This window comes from Oryza glaberrima, chromosome 1 (genome assembly GCF_000147395.1).
Source record: "Oryza glaberrima chromosome 1, OglaRS2, whole genome shotgun sequence".
In the NCBI taxonomy this organism is placed as follows: Eukaryota; Viridiplantae; Streptophyta; class Magnoliopsida; order Poales; family Poaceae; genus Oryza; species Oryza glaberrima.
The window spans coordinates 9,799,379-9,819,183 of NC_068326.1; the positions used below are offsets into that span (position 1 = coordinate 9,799,379).

The 19,805-nt window shown below is 44.3% G+C and overlaps 2 protein-coding genes across 9 annotated transcripts; both read left to right on the forward strand.

Moving 5' to 3' along the window:
* The first annotated feature begins 571 nt into the window (after positions 1–571).
* LOC127757986 (nuclear envelope-associated protein 2-like) lies at positions 572–8,055 on the forward strand. 4 transcript variants are annotated; one of them, XR_008013570.1, is made up of 6 exons: positions 572–843; positions 6,656–6,766; positions 6,913–7,140; positions 7,270–7,374; positions 7,563–7,816; positions 7,894–8,055. XR_008013570.1 is itself a non-coding variant. In XM_052283583.1 (5 exons), the coding sequence occupies exons 1-5, from the start codon at positions 643–645 to the stop codon at positions 7,719–7,721; spliced, it is 804 nt and encodes a 267-aa protein (XP_052139543.1). In that variant the 5' UTR covers positions 572–642; the 3' UTR covers positions 7,722–8,052. The 4 variants fall into 4 exon arrangements, 3 of the variants coding, with proteins under 3 accessions (XP_052139543.1, XP_052139562.1, XP_052139554.1); XM_052283583.1 differs by having other exon boundaries at positions 7,563–8,052; XM_052283602.1 differs by having other exon boundaries at positions 6,952–7,140; positions 7,563–8,052.
* Positions 8,056–13,283: 5,228 nt separating this feature from the next.
* LOC127769501 (squamosa promoter-binding-like protein 1) lies at positions 13,284–19,736 on the forward strand. 5 transcript variants are annotated; one of them, XM_052295105.1, is made up of 12 exons: positions 13,284–13,690; positions 14,060–14,706; positions 16,005–16,186; positions 16,288–16,500; positions 16,594–16,658; positions 16,742–16,816; positions 16,931–17,038; positions 17,382–17,499; positions 17,621–17,762; positions 17,836–17,977; positions 18,032–18,670; positions 19,029–19,736. In XM_052295105.1, exons 2-12 carry the CDS (start codon positions 14,249–14,251, stop codon positions 19,491–19,493), a joined length of 2,607 nt encoding a protein of 868 aa, XP_052151065.1. In that variant the 5' UTR covers positions 13,284–13,690; positions 14,060–14,248; the 3' UTR covers positions 19,494–19,736. The 5 variants fall into 5 exon arrangements, with proteins under 5 accessions (XP_052151065.1, XP_052151051.1, XP_052151071.1 ...); XM_052295091.1 differs by having other exon boundaries at positions 13,285–13,690; positions 16,591–16,658; XM_052295111.1 differs by having other exon boundaries at positions 13,288–13,690; positions 16,591–16,658; positions 18,053–18,670.
* Positions 19,737–19,805: the final 69 nt, after the last annotated feature.

A 19,805-nucleotide genomic window follows, 5' to 3' on the forward strand; every position in this document is an offset into this window, starting at 1 on the left:
AAAAAATCAATGTAAATGATTGCACAAAATTCTAAAAGAAAATAGGTAATGTACAGTATAATAACGCCTACAACTTCGCTAAAGATCATATTTAAATTCGATCTACACATTAAGAATTGAAAAACATAAGATTTGAATGGGTGTTGGATTTGTCTTTTTTATTTCTCAATATGTAGCTTATGTTTTGTGGGGTAGTATAGGTATATTGTAGGAATGTTATCAAATTTTTTTTTAAATTTTTAACAACTATTTATATGGTGTTTGAATAAATCAGGGACGTCCTCTCGAGAGTTTAAGACTGCGTTCGAGAGTGATGATTCGAAACCATCTCTCCAACAATATTATCAATTTGATCTAAAACGATAAGTGTTATCGACCTGGAGTGTGGGAGTACTTGAAAACAATCTGATCACTACACTCGATCTCGCCCCGTGCCATTCACCACCGTAGGATTATCTCGAATGGGTAACGAAAGCAACATGTCTCTCATTAGTTGCAGCTCTCGAGCTCCACACAAACTAGTGGCCTTTGGCCACTGCTTTGCTCTTTTGACACAACATACTCACTATTTTCAGAAACTGTGGCTCCAGGTTGGCTTTTCTTGCCTGCTGAAATTTGCAAAGTGCAGGCATTTCTGTCTTCATGCCGGTTTCAGAGAGGGCAACAACAACGCCATCATCGTCATATTACTCGTTGGAGTTGGATCCACTGTTGAGTGATCTCGCAGAGAAGAAGCTTAGCCTGAGGAGAAGCTTGGCTTGGCTGGATGCAGAGCTCAAGGATGCCAAGATCAAGCTTGCTTCCAAGGAACAGTTGCTTGCTCAGGAATCAGAAAACAGGAAGGTATGTTCCACTCTCCTAATCATGACTTCTCGATGTTCTGTGAAAAAACAATTGCACTGTGATGGATAAGTCTTTGTGGTCCTTGTTTGTGATTCTTTCTTTTGTGGTCCTGTTTGTGATTCTTTCTTTTGCTTTTGGGTAGTTTCACCTTTTCAGGACAACATCTACTCCTTTAGCATATTTTCAGTTGCTAGAACAGCTGCGGTTAGTAGGACAGCAGCAGTTAGCATCTCCTTTATGCCCCCTCCCTTTATGCTTTATTCAGTTTGGATGCCCTCTAGGACAGCATCCCTTTCAAATTTCGAATTTTAGACTAGAAGAGTGCAGCAATAGGCTTGCAGCCAGCTATGGCTATATATATGTATCCAACCTCCCTCGGGATGGTATGGCTTTTGTGTTTTGTGAATGAAGAAAACCAGAAAATTGCCCCATCTCGAGTGCCATCCTCTTCTCAATGAGAGTAACCATTGAAATTCTAACATCTGGTATCAGAGCCACACTTTCCTGTAGGCTAAACATCTCTTGTTCCACCCCTTCCCAAGCTCGGTTGAGCTCTCAGCCAGCAGCAGCAGCACCGGTTGCTCCTCCTTCCCCTTTTCCTTTCCCCTCTCCACGCAGCAGCCCCCCGGAGGTGCGCCATGTCCGACGCTCGGTCTCGGCGTTCGGTCGCCTCGAGCACTCGGCGTCAGCAGCGGAGTTGGCAGCAGCCAGGGCGGAGGCGGCGGAAGATGCGGCATGTGCGGCGGAGGTAGAGGTTGAGACCTTGCGCAGCAGCATCAACGGCTCCATCGCCGGCGACATCACGGCCGACAGGGAGCTTGAGGAGCTGGCAAGAGGAAGGGCACGAGAGCGGGCAGAGCGGTGGGTAGCAGCCCACCTCCACGGCGGCGGCGGTGGCCCAAGGGACCGCGCGCCCGCCGACGGGAACCCAGATGGGCGCGGGCGTGCCAGTGGCAGCCCGGAGCCCGCACGCGGCCCTCGCAGGCAGCGCGGCACTCTCTCCCCTGACCGGCGCCATGGTCACCACAGTGTCCAGACGGTGGTCAGGGACTTTGGTCCCGGCGGTGGGTGGCCTACCCTTACCAAAACCAACTACATCGAGTGGGCCGCGGTGATGAGGGTGAGGCTCCAGGTGCGGCACATGTGGGAGGCAGTCCGGTACGGCGACGTCGACTACGACGAGGATCGGCGGGCACTGGATGCCCTCATCGCTGCAGTCCCGCCCGAGATGCAGTTCTCGCTTTCCCAGAAGCGGACTGCCAAGGAGGCCTGGGACGCCATCGATGCGGCACGCATCGGCAGCGACCGCGCCCGCAAGTCCACACTGCAGGCACTCCGCAAGGAGTGGGAGAACCTGGCCTTCAAGCCAGGTGAGGATGTTGATGACTTTGCTCTCCGTCTCAACACTCTCTTGCAGAAAATGGTGCAGTACGGCGACGACACCTACGACGAGGAGAGAGCTATCGAGAAGCTCTTCCGCTGCGTCCTTGAGAAGTACAGGCAGATCGCTCGCTCGATCGAATCTCTGCTGGACCTCTCCACGATGTCGATCGAGGAGGCGTTAGGTCGCCTCAAGGTCGTCGATGGTGATGAGCCACAGCCTCTCTCGGGGCCCATCACCATTGGCGGGAAGTTCCATCTCACTCGGGAGCAGTGGGAGGCCTCTCAGGGTGACGGGAGGAAGGGGGAGTCATCTTCCCCGACAGGCGGCCGTAAGCCGCGCAAGGCGCGGGGAGCCAGCTACGGTGGGCGCGAAGACGTGCCGAGGGTGACGCCCGCAGAGGCGCCCAGGGCGTTGCCACCGGCAACCACTAGCCGGCACGAGACGACGCCTGCCGCAACTGTGGCAAGCTTGGCCATTGGGCCAAAGACTGTCGACAGCCACGACGCGGCCAGGCCCACGTCGCACAGGTGGAGGAGGAAGAGCGGGCTCTGCTCCTGGCTCACGCAAGCATCGAGCTACCTCCAGCGGCACTGGCCGCAGTGGCTTTCCTCCACCTTGATGAGCCGAAGGTACTCGTCTCCCTCTGCAACGGCTCCAGCAACGACAAGGCTGATGGGTGGTACCTCGACACCGGCGCCACCCATCACATGACCGGCCGACGGGAGTTCTTCACCGAGTTCGACTCCAGCGTCCGAGGCTCCGTCAAGTTCGGGGACGCCTCCGGCGTGGAGATCAAGGGTGTTGGCTCCGTCACCTTCACCACCAAGTCCGGTGAGCACAGGCTGCTCACCGGAGTCTACTACATCCCCGTGTTAAGAAATTCTATCATCAGCGTGGGACAGCTGGATGAGAACGGCTCACGCGTGTTGGTCGAGGACGGACTCATGAGGATTTGGGATCGCCGTCGTCGCCTTCTTGCCAAGGTAACCAGAGGCACTAATCGACTCTACATCCTCAGCGCGCAGGTCGCACAACCAGTTTGCCTCACTGCTCGTCGGGACGACGAGGCGTGGCAGTGGCACAAGCGCTTCGGGCACCTCCACTTCGAGGCCCTGAAGCAGCTCAGTGCCAAGGAGATGGTGCGAGGCATGCCGTGCCTTGACCACGTGGAGCAGCTTTGCGACGTCTGCGTGGTGACGAAACAGCGGCGGCTCCCCTTTCCCCAGCAGACGAGCTTCCGAGCCAAGGAGCGGCTCGAGCTCGTGCACGGGGACTTGTGTGGCCCAGTGACACCGGCCACACAAGGAGGACGACGTTACTTCCTGCTGCTCGTCGACGACCTCTCCCGCTACATGTGGGTGATGGTCCTCGGCAGCAAGGGAGAGGCTGCGGACGCCATCAGGCGCGCGTAGGCTGCTGTAGAGGCGGAGTGCGGCCGCAAGCTGCGCGTGCTGCGCACCGACAACGGCGGCGAATTCACGGCGGCTGAATTCGCGTCGTACTGCGCTGATGAGGGCATTCAGCGCCACTACACCGCGCCGTACAGCCCGCAGCAGAACGGCGTTGTCGAGCGGCGCAACCAAACGGTTGTGGGGATGGCTCGAGCTCTCCTCAAGCAGAGGGGGATGCCGGCCATCTTCTGGGGGGAGGCGGTGGTGACAGCCATCTACATCCTCAACCGCTCGCCTACCAAGGCCCTCGATGGCAGGACACCGTACGAGGCTTGGCATGGGCGCAAGCCGGCGGTCTCCCACCTGCGAGTCTTCGGCTGCCTCGCATTCGCCAAGGAGCTTGGCCACATCGGCAAGCTTGACGACAGGAGCACCCCAGGGGTGTTCATCGGCTACGCGGAGGGCTCGAAGGCCTACCGCATCCTCAACCCGGAGACACAGCGTGTGCGCACAGCGCGCGACGTAGTGTTCGACGAAGGGCGAGGGTGGGTATGGGACAAGGCGGTGGACGATGGTTCGACTCCGACGTACGACGACTTCACCATCGAGTGCGTCCACTTCGAGGGAGCTGGGGGAGTAGGCAGCTCTTCTTCACCGAGCGTGTCTACCCCAGTCCCTGAGCCTCCACCGACTCCGACTCCAACACACTCTCGGGCCACGACTTCGACCACGACGAGCTCTTCGCCGACACCACTACAGCCAGTGACCCCACGCGCTCCAGCACCAACAGCCACTCCGAGCACGTCTACTCCGATGCCAGCTCGTGTTGAGCGCAGCCCGGTGGAGTTCGCTACTCCGCTTTCCCACGACGGGGAGCGCATCGACGCGTACCACGACGGCGAGCAGCTACGGTACCATACGATGGAGGACCTTCTCGGCGACCAGCCGGTGCCGAGACTGATACCTCGTGACCTGGAGGCACAGTTGCACCTTGCGTGCGACGACGGTGAGCCTCGGTCTTTCGCAGAGGCCGAGAAACACGCGGCATGGCGTGCCGCAATGCAGTCGGAGATGGACGCGGTTCAGGAGAACCGCACCTGGGAGCTTGCTGACCTCCCTCGTGGTCACCGCGCGATCACCCTTAAGTGGGTGTTCAAGCTGAAGAGGGATGAAGCCGGAGCCATTGTCAAGCACAAGGCTCGCTTGGTGGCACGAGGTTTCGTGCAGCAGGAGGGGATCGACTACGACGATGCCTTCGCTCCCGTGGCACGGATGGAGTCCGTGCGACTCCTTCTTGCGCTGGCTGCTCAGGAGGGCTGGGGCGTCCATTACATGGACGTCAAATCGGCGTTTCTGAACGGTGACTTGAAGGAGGAGGTCTACGTGCACCAGCCGCCGGGATTTGTGATCCCCGGCAAGGAGGGCAAAGTGCTACGCCTGCACAAGGCCCTCTACGGCTTGCGGCAAGCACCGAGGGCATGGAATGCCAAGTTGGATTCCACGCTCAAAGGGATGGGCTTCGAGCAAAGCCCGCACGAGGCGGCCATCTACCGGCGGGGCAATGGTGGAAATGCCTTGCTGGTGGGTGTCTACGTCGATGACTTGGTGATCACCGGCACGAAGGATGCGGAGGTCGCGACGTTCAAGGAGGAGATGAAGGCCACCTTCCAGATGAGTGATTTGGGGTCTCTCTCCTTCTACCTGGGGATCGAGGTGCACCAGGACGACTCCGGGATCACGCTTCGACAGACCGCCTACGCCAAGCGCGTCGTAGAGCTGGTTGGGCTCACCGATTGCAACCCAGCTCTCACTCCGATGGAGGAGAGACTGAAGCTGAGCCGAGATAGCACGACGGAGGAAGTGGATGCTACACAGTACCGGCGTCTTGTGGGGAGCCTTCGCTACCTCACCCACACACGGCCGGACTTGGCCTTCTCCATCGGCTACGTCAGTCGGTTCATGCAGCGACCGACGACGGAGCACCAGCAGGCTGTGAAGAGGATCATCCGCTACGTTGCGGGGACTCTCGACCACGGTCTCTACTACCCAAGGTGTCCTGGCAAGGCACACTTCGTCGGGTACAGCGACAGCGACCACGCCGGCGACATCGACACCAGCAAAAGCACGAGCGGGATTCTCTTCGTCCTCGGCGAATGCCTCGTTAACTGGCAGTCGGTCAAGCAGCAGGTGGTGGCCCTGTCCAGCTGCGAGGCCGAGTACATGGCGGCCTCCGCCGCTTCGACCCAAGCGCTCTGGCTTGCTCGACTGCTTGGTGATCTCCTCGGCAGAGACACTGGAGCGGTAGAGCTCAGGGTGGACAGCAAGTCCGCTCTGGCCCTGGCAAAGAACCTCGTTTTTCACGAACGGAGCAAGCACATCCGGGTGAGGTAACACTTCATCCGAAGCTACTTGGAGGAACGGAGCATCAAGGCGAGCTACATCAACACCAAGGACCAGCTTGCGGACTTGCTCACCAAGCCTCTTGGGAGGATCAAGTTCCTCGAGCTCTGCTCCAGGATTGGGATGGCCCAACTTCCCCACAAGACGACGTACAAGACTTAGGGGGAGAATGATGGATAAGTCTTTGTGGTCCTTGTTTGTGATTCTTTCTTTTGTGGTCCTTGTTTGTGATTCTTTCTTTTGCTTTTGGGTAGTTTCACCTTTTCAGGACAGCATCTACTCCTTTATCATCTACTCCTTTAGCATATTTTCAGTTGCTAGGACAGCTGCGGTTAGTAGGACAGCAACAGTTAGCATCTCCTTTATGCCCCCCCCCCCCCCACTTTATGCTTTATTCAGTTTGGATGCCCTCTAGGACAGCATCCCTTTCAAATTTCGAATTTTAGACTAGAAGAGTGCAGCAATAGGCTTGCAGCCAGCTATGGCTATATATATGTATCCAACCTCCCTCGGGATGGTATGGCTTTTGTGTTTTGTGAATGAAGAAAACCAGAAAATTGCCCCATCTCGAGTGCCATCCTCTTCTCAATGAGAGTAACCATTGAAATTCTAACACACTGAATTGATGAAATATTAGAAGTTTGCTGAGTCGAGGGCGAGATGCATGGAGGAGGAGGTGAAGAAGCTGCATAAATGTTTACAGGACAAGGATGAGCAGCTGCGAACATCAATATGTAGCACTGAACAGGTGATCATCACCCCCTTATACTACACTTACTGTCAATCTTCCAGTGTGATGTGTTCAGGTAACTGTTATGTTTTGGTGTAATATTTTTTTTTTGACCTAGTAGTTTCATCAACTGCAAATCAAATGGGAAATTTTCCTGTCAGCAGTATTTGTCTTCCTACAAATTGGATATTCTTAGATCACAGATTTCAGTGGCACAAGCCACTGCAGAAGCCAGTGCAGAATCAGCCATGTTGGCACGGTTGCAGTGCTTGTCCCTGTCAGGAGGGCATGAGAAGATCAATTCTTTGGGTGAATGCGAGCTTCGAGTGAAGAAGGTAGAGGAGCAGCTAGATCTTGTTCAGAAGTTCCTTGAAGCGAAAGAGCTCTCGCAGGTCGTTATACGCTTACAAGTTACAAATTAATTACTTCCTTGATCCACAAAATACATTTATTTAGTATGTTTTTATATTGAAATTTTAAATTATGCTTTTATTCAATTTAAATTTGTTGGTAATATATAGTTGGAGAAGAATCAAATGACAACGGTTCATGAGCTGAAGAAGAAGGTACTGAAACTTGAATGCACCCTCAAAGTATCAAGAGCTCAGCTGCTAAAACTACATAAGGTACTATGCTTACCACTTGCAATATTCAGGGAATGATTTTCACCTTCAGAGGATTACTGATCAACATGAGTGCAATCACATTTTTTTTCATTTCCTGAAAATTAACCATCTATCTTCTCTCTGCTAATCTAATCATATATGTAGTTGGAATATCTTGCAATCATACATGTTTAATCTTCCTTATGTAGATGGGAGAGCGAAGAGATAAACCTCTCAAAAAACTACAAAGCCGATTGCCGCTGAAGCAGCAGACCGCCTGCGACAAGCAGAAGTTGTGGGAGAGCTCAGGCTTCAGGATCATAGCCTCCATGTCAATATTGGCCCTGGCTATGCTGTCGAAGCGATGAACTGAACAAGTGATGATTGACGTCGTCGTGTATCAGTTGTCTATGGCAGACGCAAATGTTCCTGTATTGGTGTCAGGGTTATGAGATAGTTGATGGTATGAATGATAAATCTGTGTAGCATCATTACCAGTTCTCCGTACCAAATTTGACGAAATTCAGTGTACTGTCGTAGACTTCAGCGTGGTGGAAACTTAAACCAATGCACTAAATGAACTTGGGGAAGAAGATCGTGACCAGCGGCGGCTAAGGTGCGCCATTTTCATTTCTGAATCGACCATTTATTGTGCTGATGCTGATGATGAGATTGGGTTTGAATTTGATGGACAGAGAGCCTCCAGGTTTGGCTGATAAAGATGTAGAAAAATAAACATGATAAAAAATTAAATTTTAGAATTGGACTTGTCTATTTCTATTTTTAGCAGTTTAAAAATTAAGGCTACTATTTTTTTTAAAAAAAAAGAGACTAGAAAATTTTGAAACTAAGTTAAAAATTCATTTGTTTTTCTATGGCTAAACAAACAGCGAGGGTACAAATCTTGGAATAACCGCATGGCCGATTGGTTGTGCCTTATTTCAATCTCCTTTTGAGCTGTAAAAACCGAATGAAAAAAAATACGGCAAGAATTCTATAGAAATGGTAACTGTTTATCCATTTCATTTGTGAAAATGGAGTGAAGAAAACGCCTATTATTGGCGTACGATACTCTGCTCCTTCTCCCTCTATTCTTTCGCTCGACCTACTAGAAATGGCAATGGGACCCGATCACTGATTCCCCACGGTAAATTCACATATTAGGGATGAGGATGGTTGAAATCTATCTTTTTTTTTTCTCGAACGCACAAAAGGATTGCACGTCAATATATTAGAAGAATATAATGTTTGTTACATGACGCAATCAATCAGACCGACTTATGTCAAGAAAGGGGAGAAAAAAAGACTAAAATAAAGAAGAGACGAAAGGGTTGAAATCTATCCTCCATGAGGAATCAAATGTTTCCAAACTAATCACCATCAGGGATGACGGGGGCGGGGATGGTGCTCTATCCCCCGTCCCCGCCCCCCGTGGTGACCCGTATTAACTGTATGTAGGACCAATTCTAGATTTTCCTAGACATTTTGGCCCGTAATATTAAAGCCCACTTAGTAGGTATATATAACACCTAAACCCTAGTCAACAAGTCAATCTCCCCAATCCCCAGTTCCATATCGCACCAGCGCCACCAGGCACGTGCACCGCCGCCTCCTCTCACGCGGGCGCTGTCCCGTCCCAACCGTACGACGCGGGCGCGATGTCTGCCGCTGTCGTTGCGCCGCCCGGAGCCTGCAGCCGTCATCGCGAGCGTCGTCCGCCGCCAGCGCCCTCCGTCGCAAGTGCCCTCCGCCGCTAGCACGCCCTCCACCGCCAGCGCCGTCCACCGCCAGCACGCCGTCCGCCGCCACCGATTCTCCATGCCGATTGCCCATTCCCCTACAGATGAATATGTTATTTCACGGGGACGGGATAACCGCGGGGATAAATTCACCACGTAGGGATCAGGGCCGGAGAAAATATAGCCCCGTCGTGGTTGACGGGAGCGGGGACGGTGAAACTTTATCACCACGAGGACAGAGACGTGGATGTGACCCCTACGGTGAATTTCCCGTTGCCATGAAACGGTTTGTCATAGTGAGACGCTTGAGGGCGGTGGAGAAACAGGATAGGGACATATCATCACCGAGGCTGGAGAAGACGATCAGTTCACTCCATCTCTACTAAACTCCTTCCTATTTTTTTTTTTTGTCTCCTAGACGTGCTGACACTAGTAACGGAGCTATTCTCAACTGTGAGCAAAATACATTAAGTACGTCAACGTGGGTTCTATATAACTTTTTATTGTTTCATGTGTTCTTTCACTATTTTTCACATGCTAAAGGTGTATTTGCAAAAAAATCCGTGGGGTCATAGTTTTTACAAGGCCCGGTCACTGGTTGACACACGGTCACACGGATCACCGTGTGTAAAATGTAAACAATAGATAATAATGCATGCCTTTATGTGAAAATATTAAATAGAAAGTGGTTTGATATCGAACTTTAGTAAAAGTAACCATTCTAATAGAATTTAGGTAATATCTATTATATTATTAAAGGAATAGAAAATGAACCTCCACGTTCGCTCTCATGGCCTTGAAATTCTCACATTAATCGGAGAAAAAATAGCAAAGTCTAAATAGAAATACAATTTAAAAATAGCTGAAATTCGGAATTATAAAATAAGGAATATTAGAAGAGGAGACTAGAGTCCATATAGAAATACAATTTAGAAATAGTTAAAATTCGGAATTAAAAAATAAGGAATATTAGAAGAGGAGACTAGAGTTCATAAAGAAATACAATTAGGAAATAACTGAAATTCGAAATTAAAAATAAGAAATATTAGAAGTATAGTATAGAGTCCATATAGAAATACAATTAGGAAATAATAGAAATTTGGAACTAAAAATAAGGAATATTAGAAGTAGAGTACAGAGTCCATATAGAAATACAATTAAGAAAAAAATAGAAATTCGGAATTAAAAATAACTAATATTAGAAGTAGACTATAGAGTCCATATATAAATACAATTAAGAAATAATAGATGTTTGGAATTAAAAATAAGGAATATAAGAAATATAGTAAATAGTCCATATAGGAATTTAAAACTAACTAAAATTCGGAATAAACATAATAAAATTAAAAGTAGAGTTTAGAGTTCATATAAAAATATAATTTACAAATAACTAAAATTCAAAAATAAAAAAACATGGGTTGAAGAGTCTAAATCAATATAGGAATACAATTTATAAGTAACTGAAATTCGAAATTAAAAATTAAAGAGTATTGAAAGATTAGTTTAGAGTCCACATAGAAATATAATCAGAAATAATAAAAATTCAGAATTAAAAATAAATAATATTGGAAGAAGAGGCTAGAGTCTACATAGAAATACAATTTACAGATAGCGAAAATTCAGAATTAAAAAAAGAAAAATTGAAAGACGCTCTCATGGCCTTAAAATTCTCACATTAATCAGAGAAAAAGAAAAAGCAGAGTCCATATAGAAATACAATTTAGAAATAGCTGAAATTCAGAATTAAGAAATAAGGAATATTAGAAGAGGAGAATAGAGTCCATATAGAAATACAATTTAGAAATAGTTAAAATTCGGAATTAAAAAATAAGGAATATTAGAAGAGGAGACTAAAGTCCATAAAGAAATACAATTAGGAAATAACTAAAATTCGGAATTAAATATAAGGAATATTAGAAGTATAGTATAGAGTCCATATATAAATACAATTAGGAAATAACTGAAATTTAGAAGTAGAGTATAGAGTCGATATATAAATATAATTAGGAAATAATAGAAATTTGGAATTAAAAATAAGGAATATTAGAAGTAGAGTATAGAGTCCATATAGAAATATAATTAGGAAATAACTGAAATTTAGAAGTAGAGTATAGAGTCGATATAGAAATACAATTAGGAAATAATAGAAATTTGGAATTAAAAATAAGGAATATTAGAAGTAGAGTATAGAGTCCATATAGAAATACAATTAAGAAAAAAAATAGAAATTCGGAATTAAAAATAAGGAATATTAGAAGTAGACTATAGAGTCCATATATAAATACAATTAAGAAATAATGAAGTTTGGAATTAAAAATAAGGAATATAAGAAATAGAGTAAATAGTCCATATAGGAATTTAAAACTAACTAAAATTCGGAATAAACATAATAAAATTAAAAGTAGAGTTTAGAGTTCATATAAAAAATACAATTTACAAATAACTAAAATTCAAAATTAAAAAAACATGGGAAGAAAAGTCTAAATCAATATAGGAATACAATTTAGAAGTAACTGAAATTCGAAATTAAAAATTAAAGAATATTGAAAGATCAGTTTAGAGTCCACATAGAAATACAATCAAAAATATTGTAAAAATTCAGAATTAAAAATAAATAATATTGGAAGAAGAGGCTAGAGTCTACATAGAAATACAATTTACAGATAGCGAAAATTCGGAATTAAAAAAAGAAAAATTGAAAGACGTGTCTAGAGTCAATATAGGAATATAATTTACAAATAACTAAAATTTAATATTAAAAATAATTAATAACTAATATGTATATAAAATACAATATGAATATTACACATAAGTAGTTTCGTAAAGTTAGTATAAAATTTAAAATTATGTTGTCATTTTAATATATTTGAATAATACATTGAGAAAATATATATACTATTATATGAGAGAAAATATAATGATGCTAGCCGCGCAATTTGCGCGGGCCACCATGCTAGTTTGTAGTAAAATAGACGGTCGGTCCTTGAGCTTCGACCAAGGTATCATCTAGGGCTGCGTTCGGGAGTGAGGGTTGGAAACCCTCACTCCCCAGCACACAAAACGGAGCAGCGATTAGCGTGTGATTTAATTAAGTATTTGCTATTTTTTAAAAAAAGGATTAATTTGATTTTTTTAAGCAACTTTCGTATAGAAACTTTTTATAAAAAACACATCGTTTAATAGTTTGAAAAGCGTGCGCGCGGAAAACGAGGAGAAAGAGTTGGGAACCTGACTGCCGAATGCAGCCTAGGTTCATAATCTTATAAAATCCACATTTACATTCTTAAATTTGGTTAAATGTATCACTTAAAGTCCAACTTATAAAATCCACATTTAGATTCTTAATTTTGGTTAAATGTATCACCTGCATATGATGCAGCTCAAGTGCTAACATTGTGTCCACGGTTACGAGAATTTGTGCACTCAGCCCCGTCGCTGTAGTATTTATCCAAAACAGACTCCTACCACCTCAATATCATCAAATATGTATTTCTCACCATCTACGAAATTTATAGTTCAAGTAATGCACTTAATTTTTGGTAGGGGTAGGAGTTAACTTGAGGGCGTACTATAGCACGAGTAGCCTAAATACAAAATTCTGGCCACGTTAAGACCCAAGGCTACGTTACCTGCACTTTAAATCTTAGATAATACTAGCATATTGCCCGTGCGTTGTAAAGGGATTTTAATTTAAAAAAATATCATTAAGATGTTATTACAATCTCTTAATTGTTGTACATATTTGTTACTAATATATTGATCTTTTTAGTTTTACGTTTTTCCCTTTCCACAACAAATAGAAAATTGGTGAGATTAGCCGGCATGTGATCCTCCAGTCTCACGTATTATTTTTCCTCCTTAAAAAGGTTAGGAGTTGGTAGTGGGGTGATGACAGAACCACCACCACCAGCTCTTTTATAAGGAATAAAGACTAAGATTAAAATTCTAGATGCACAATGTTGAATGTTGATAGATTTATGCGATAACTCGGTATAGGTTCGATCGTATATTTTACTTTTGTTTTTTTTTAAGGTCTTCCTAGGACAATTGAGAGGATTCGCCTCCCAGAAATAGTCAAACGGAACAATTTTGGTGAAAGAGCACCACAAGTGTTTTACGGATTCCTACTCACTCGGTGTCAGTGACGGCGGCGAGTAGAGCTAGAGCATCGTGTCTTTGGACCAGGTCGTGGTAAACACAGGCGAAGCGACGACGATGACCTCGAGTCGACGCTGCTGTGCAGGGGTGCAGCAGGAGAGGAGACGCGAGCGACGACGACAAACAAAGCAGCGCTCCTGCTCCTCCCATGCCGTGCCTCCCCCTCCCTGCCGTCGCTGTCCATGTCCTAGTGAAGGTGAAGCCGCCAATGAAGACGATGTGAATATGCTGCCCATTGCACAAGGTTGGGCGAGGGAGGGAGGAGTCCAGATCCTGCCTCCCCCAGGATACTTCGCCCCGCGTTCCCCTCCCCCCCTCACTCCCACGGGACACGCGCCGCCCTACGCCTCCTCCTCCCTTCTCCAACTCCCCCAAGACTGCTTGTGAGAGAAGCTACTCTACCCTGCTCGGTTTCTTGATTCTCTCTCTGCCTGTCGTCGGTGAGTAACTTTGCGCGATCTTGTCCATCCTTATCTTTGCAGAAATATCTTTTCTTTCGGTATGTTTCCAAGCTTTCCCATCAGCTAGTGGTTCGCATCGTATGCAACGGATTCTTTGGTTCTTGATTTCCTTTTTCTTTTTTCTGACCATTTCAGGATTTGTCCCAAGTTATCTTTTTTTCCCTTTTTTCCCTTCTTCTGGTCATTTCAGGATTGGTTCCAAGCTGTTGATTTTCTTCTCTCTTTTTTTTTTTGTCATTTCAGGGTTGGTTCCAAGTTCATGATTTTCCTTCTTTCTTTCTTCTTCTTATTTTTGGGCCATTTCATGATTGGTTCCAAGTTGTTGATTATCTTTTCTGGTTATTTCAGGATTGATTGCAAGATCAAGATAGGCTGCACAGTGGCGTGTGTGATTAATCATGTGTGCCTGATGCACTTGTAGCTGGGGATGCAGGTGAATCTGAGGCCGTTACTGAACCAAGAACAGGAGGATCAATAGAGGGGAAGAGATTCTTGACGAAGCACACAAAGGGAGGATCCTAAATTGATGTAGCAGGAATGTCGAGTGGGCTCAAGAAGAAGGGCCTGGAGTGGGATTTGAACGATTGGAGATGGGATTCAAACCTGTTCTTGGCCACACCATCCAACGCTTCTCCATCCAAGTGCAGCAGGAGGGAATTGGGCCGAGCCGAGGGGGAGATCGATTTCGGTGTGGTTGATAAGAGGAGAAGAGTCTCACCAGAGGATGATGACGGCGAGGAGTGCATCAATGCAGCAACCACGAATGGGGACGATGGCCAGATTTCTGGTCAGAGAGGAAGGAGCAGTGAGGACGAGATGCCTAGGCAAGGCGCCTGTTCTAGTAGCGGTCCGTGTTGCCAAGTCGACGGCTGCACGGTCAATCTCAGCAGTGCCAGGGATTACAACAAGAGGCATAAGGTCTGTGAGGTGCATACCAAGTCGGGAGTGGTTCGTATAAAAAACGTAGAACACCGGTTCTGTCAACAGTGCAGCAGGTTAGTCGGTGATCTCCTTGTCAAATTAACAAGTTGGTCATGCTACATGTACCTTTGTGCATTTTTCAGTTTAGTGCATTTATGCTTGTGACATAGTCCTATTATATATACTTCAAAATGCCTTCAACTGGGACTCTTCTCTGATTAGAATTTTACTCTATGGGAGAGGGAGAAAAAAAACAAGTGAAGGTAATGTTGTCAATAAGTCATAAAACCTTGAATATAGATAGGCTATAAACATCTTTCTACGTTTGTTATATCGCCAATAAAAAAACATGTTACATCCTGTAACCAAACGTTTACTTTGATCAACAGTACCTCAATATATAGACTGGCTGTATGACAAAAATACAAAAAAAAAGAGATTTTCTTCAAAAGATACTGATTTTATTCTTTTATCAGTCTTGAGAAACATATCACAACAGAAATTGGTACTCAAAATTGTGATTTGGAGACTGAATAAATGTTAAAAAAAAACTTTACTTCTAATTGAGGAATGATATATTTATTTTAGAAGCAACAGATAGGTTCAGAAAAGGTTGTTCAATGTTTGAATGGTAGTTTAAGTGACAATTTTAATTAATGATCAACAGTTGCGGAAAGTTAGTCACGATCAATTCTCTATCAAATCAACAGCTAAAGTTTCACTTGTAGTTTATGTTCAGTTGATTTGACAAGAAAGTTTCTGTATGCATTGATCCAAAGTTCTCACACTCTTAAATTGTTAAGTCTAAAAAACACCATAGTTCTAAACTGAAGCAGATAATGGATTCAAGGTGTGTATGAAACGAGGATTTATGAGTATAACTAAATTCAGATTGTTCACATAATTAGAAAAAAGTCCATATCTTTTAGGTAGTCAGAACTCATGAACTGAAACAAGAGGGAAAATATATAAACACCACATTAATCACATGTTTCACTTTGGCCCCTCTACTGCACTTTCGTTCATTGCCATCCTAAGTTGAAATGGTGTACATAAAGCCCTCCACCCAAATACTGTATGCGGGCCATATTTTCCAGTTCCAAGCAATTAATTACTATGTGTTAACTTGATGTTAAATTGATGCTTACATGCTAGACTAGCGTGCAATTTGTGGATAACCCTGGTCTGATACACACATGGTTCCTGCAAAAAACTATGATAAATAGTGAAGAAAATTTAATGTGGTTGACATATCAGGGGCTTATGAATGATACATCCAATTATGCGGGTATCAATGAACAAAAATGATGTGAAGATTACTTGTGTGTCTTTTTTTGTAGTTTTATGGTAATTATTTGACATGCCTTGTCAGGTTTCACTTTCTTCAAGAATTTGATGAAGGAAAGAAGAGCTGTCGCTCACGGCTAGCACAACATAACAGAAGGAGGAGGAAAGTACAAGTGCAGGCTGGTGTAGATGTGAATTCCTTGCATGAAAATCATTCTTTGAGCAACACATTACTCCTGTTGTTGAAACAACTTTCTGGCCTAGATTGTAAGTTTTTAGAATTCTATGAAACAGTTTTAGATGCAGCTATATATTACTTCATATGTGATCAAGCCATAGTCATGCAACTGTTATTATTTTGGTGGCAGCTAGTGGTCCATCTGAGCAAATCAATGGTCCTAACTATTTGACCAATCTTGTGAAGAATCTTGCTGCTCTTGCTGGTACACAAAGAAATCAAGATATGCTAAAGAATGCAAATTCTGCTGCAATAGCATCACATACTGGTAATTATGTTGCAAAAGGCAATAGTCTACATGACTCAAGACCACATATTCCTGTAGGCACTGAATCCACTGCAGGTAAAAAACAACTTGATTATCTGCTGCTGTTACGCGAAGGCTAATGAATACCACACTTTCAAATAAACTGTGTTTCACATTTGTTACCAGAAGAACCTACAGTGGAAAGGCGTGTGCAAAATTTTGATTTAAATGATGCTTATGTGGAAGGAGATGAGGTCAGTTACTTTGATTTTTAGATGTCTTTCTGATGTACAATTTAGAGTTTGTCTGGTTTCTCTGACATTCACAACATTTGCAGAATCGAACAGATAAAATTGTGTTTAAACTCTTTGGGAAAGAGCCAAATGATTTTCCTTCTGATTTACGTGCTCAGGTTACAACCCATACTTCAAACTGTACTAAATGTTTCTGTTCACAGCTTTGTTGTTGAGAATATATTGAGTTACTCTAACAGCTTAACTCTCTCATCAAATTATTTTATTTACAGATCCTCAGCTGGTTGTCGAATTGCCCAAGTGATATAGAGAGCTATATCAGGCCTGGCTGTATCATCCTAACTATTTACATGCGCCTCCCTAATTGGATGTGGGATAAGGTATTGTTGCGCTATGCAAACAGTTGTATCGATATGTATATCTCTTCTCTATACCATCTCCGTTTCAGATTATAAGACTTTCTAGCATTGCCCACATTCATATAGATGTTAATGAATCTAGGAACGCATATATGTCTAGATTCATTAACATATATATGAATGTGGACAATACTAGAAAGTCTTATAATATGAAACGGAGGAAGTATGATTTACCAGCTAACTTGCTTTTATCAGCTTCAGCTACTAAAATGGATAAACAGCATATAAATTTGAATTATAAACCTTGGATAAAGAAGCAAACTGCTTACTTACTGCTAATTTTCTTTGCTGAATTTGTCAAAAGCTTGCTGCCGACCCAGCTCACTGGATACAGAAGCTAATTAGCTTGTCCACTGATACCTTGTGGAGAACAGGATGGATGTATGCAAGGGTGCAGGACTACCTGACATTGAGTTGCAACGGTTTGTTCACCTTATTTCTGGTCATTATTTTGCTGGTCATTCATCCTTGTTCCTTATAAATTTTGTATTCATCTACTTGAGCACCAGTTTCTCATATTTTGCTGTTTCCCTCGTCTTGCAGGTAATCTTATGTTAGCGTCTCCCTGGCAGCCTGCAATAGGCAACAAGCATCAGATATTGTTTATAACCCCTATTGCAGTTGCTTGTTCTTCAACAGCAAACTTCTCAGTGAAAGGTCTCAACATAGCTCAACCAACCACAAAGTAGGTACTTCGTGACATTGAACATCTCCACTGACCGAGCTGTCGTATTTATTAATAGAATGTTTGTATTCAGATTACTTTGCATTTTTGGTGGGAAGTATCTAATCCAAGAAGCAACAGAAAAGCTACTTGATGATACTAAAATGCAGCGAGGCCCTCAGTGTCTGACCTTCTCTTGCTCCTTTCCTAGTACTAGTGGAAGAGGATTCATAGAGGTACAATTTTTATGTCGTTATGTATGCTCTCATTTTCCCCTTCTTACATTGCAGAATTCTTGTTTTCTTTTCCAGGTTGAAGATCATGATCAAAGCAGCCTTTCATTTCCCTTTGTTGTTGCTGAAGAAGATGTATGTTCTGAAATTCGAACACTGGAACATTTACTGAATCTGGTTTCATTTGATGACACCTTGGTAGAGAAAAACGATTTGTTGGCTTCTCGAGATCGAGCCTTAAATTTTTTACACGAATTTGGTTGGTTTCTTCAAAGGAGCCACATACGAGCTACATCTGAGACTCCAAAAGATTGTACTGAGGGCTTTCCTGCTGCAAGATTTAGATGGTTGCTGTCCTTTGCAGTTGATCGGGAATTTTGTGCTGTTATAAAGAAGCTTCTGGACACCTTGTTTCAGGGTGGTGTTGATCTGGATGTCCAATCAACAGTTGAATTTGTCCTGAAACAAGATTTAGTATTTGTGGCTGTCAACAAACGGTCGAAGCCTTTAATTGACTTTCTGTTGACATACACAACATCTTCTGCTCCAATGGACGGAACTGAAAGTGCTGCTCCAGCTCAGTTCTTGTTTACACCTGACATAGCTGGTCCATCAGATATTACACCTCTTCATATTGCAGCCACATACAGTGATACTGCTGGTGTTTTAGATGCTTTAACTGATGATCCTCAGCAGGTACTTACTCTAAACACCTGTGATTTTACAGAATCGACACATGCATTTCTGTTTCTTATCTTCCCTTAATCTATCAAATGCATGGTGCACAACTATGTTCAAGGTAACATACATCTTTGAACATTTGGTGCAACAACCTAGTACTTTTTTCCTGAGATGGGTCCACTACCACATCCAACAGAAATTCACTTTTTACCCCCGAAAAAGAGAAAAAAAAAGGAATATCTTCAAAACTTGGTTTATGGAGTTATCATGTCCTGAAGGTTAAAATCGGCACTTCCATCCATCACATTTAAATTACTGCCTACGTTGAAAATATGAACTGTGGTTATTCCTTATTTCTGCATAACTGTTACAGCTGGGAACCAAAGCATGGAAGAATGCTCGCGATGCTACTGGATTGACTCCGGAGGATTACGCTCGGAAGAGAGGCCACGAATCCTACATCGAGATGGTCCAGAACAAGATTGACAGCAGGTTACCCAAAGCTCATGTGTCTGTCACCATATCCAGCACCACATCCACCACCGACTTCACCGAAAAGCACGCGAGCCAATCGAAGACTACAGATCAAACCGCATTTGATGTGGAGAAGGGCCAACAGATCAGCACAAAGCCACCACTGAGCTGCAGGCAGTGTCTCCCAGAACTCGCTTACCGGCATCATTTGAACAGGTTTCTGTCAACCAGGCCAGCAGTACTCTCCTTGGTCGCCATTGCTGCTGTCTGTGTCTGTGTAGGGTTGATCATGCAGGGGCCACCCCACATTGGAGGTATGAGAGGTCCTTTCCGCTGGAATTCTTTGCGTTCAGGCCCCAAGTGATATGGTAGATTGACTGCCAAGCATCTGCAAATACAGTTCAGCTGTATCATGCAGCATGGAGATGTTTTGCTTCGAGTCTGTATATTCTTGTCACATAGATTTATCTTTTTACGGAATAACTATATTTGTTTACTACTTTACTGTACAACATTTAGAATTCGAAACTTGCATATCTAGAAATTCCATTGGACAGGCATCCTGACCTTGATAGAATGCAGTACTATCTGAATGGTTTTACCGTGAGCAGAGCAGCTGACAGAGTGACAGTGCTTCCATGCTCTTTAATAATACTCCATCCGTCTCATAATATAA

Bases quoted from the DNA above. Each gene is read 5' to 3' on its own strand.
- LOC127769501 (XM_052295091.1), top strand. From the start codon at position 14,249: ATGTCGAGTGGGCTCAAGAAGAAGGGCCTGGAGTGGGATTTGAACGAT. The intron at 16,187-16,287 runs GTAAGTTTTTAG...TTTTGGTGGCAG, and splicing joins ACAACTTTCTGGCCTAGATT to CTAGTGGTCCATCTGAGCAA. The intron at 17,039-17,381 runs GTATTGTTGCGC...ATTTGTCAAAAG, and splicing joins CTAATTGGATGTGGGATAAG to CTTGCTGCCGACCCAGCTCA.
- LOC127757986 (XM_052283583.1), top strand. From the start codon at position 643: ATGCCGGTTTCAGAGAGGGCAACAACAACGCCATCATCGTCATATTAC. The intron at 844-6,655 runs GTATGTTCCACT...ATGAAATATTAG, and splicing joins AGGAATCAGAAAACAGGAAG to AAGTTTGCTGAGTCGAGGGC. The intron at 6,767-6,912 runs GTGATCATCACC...TCCTGTCAGCAG, and splicing joins CAATATGTAGCACTGAACAG to TATTTGTCTTCCTACAAATT.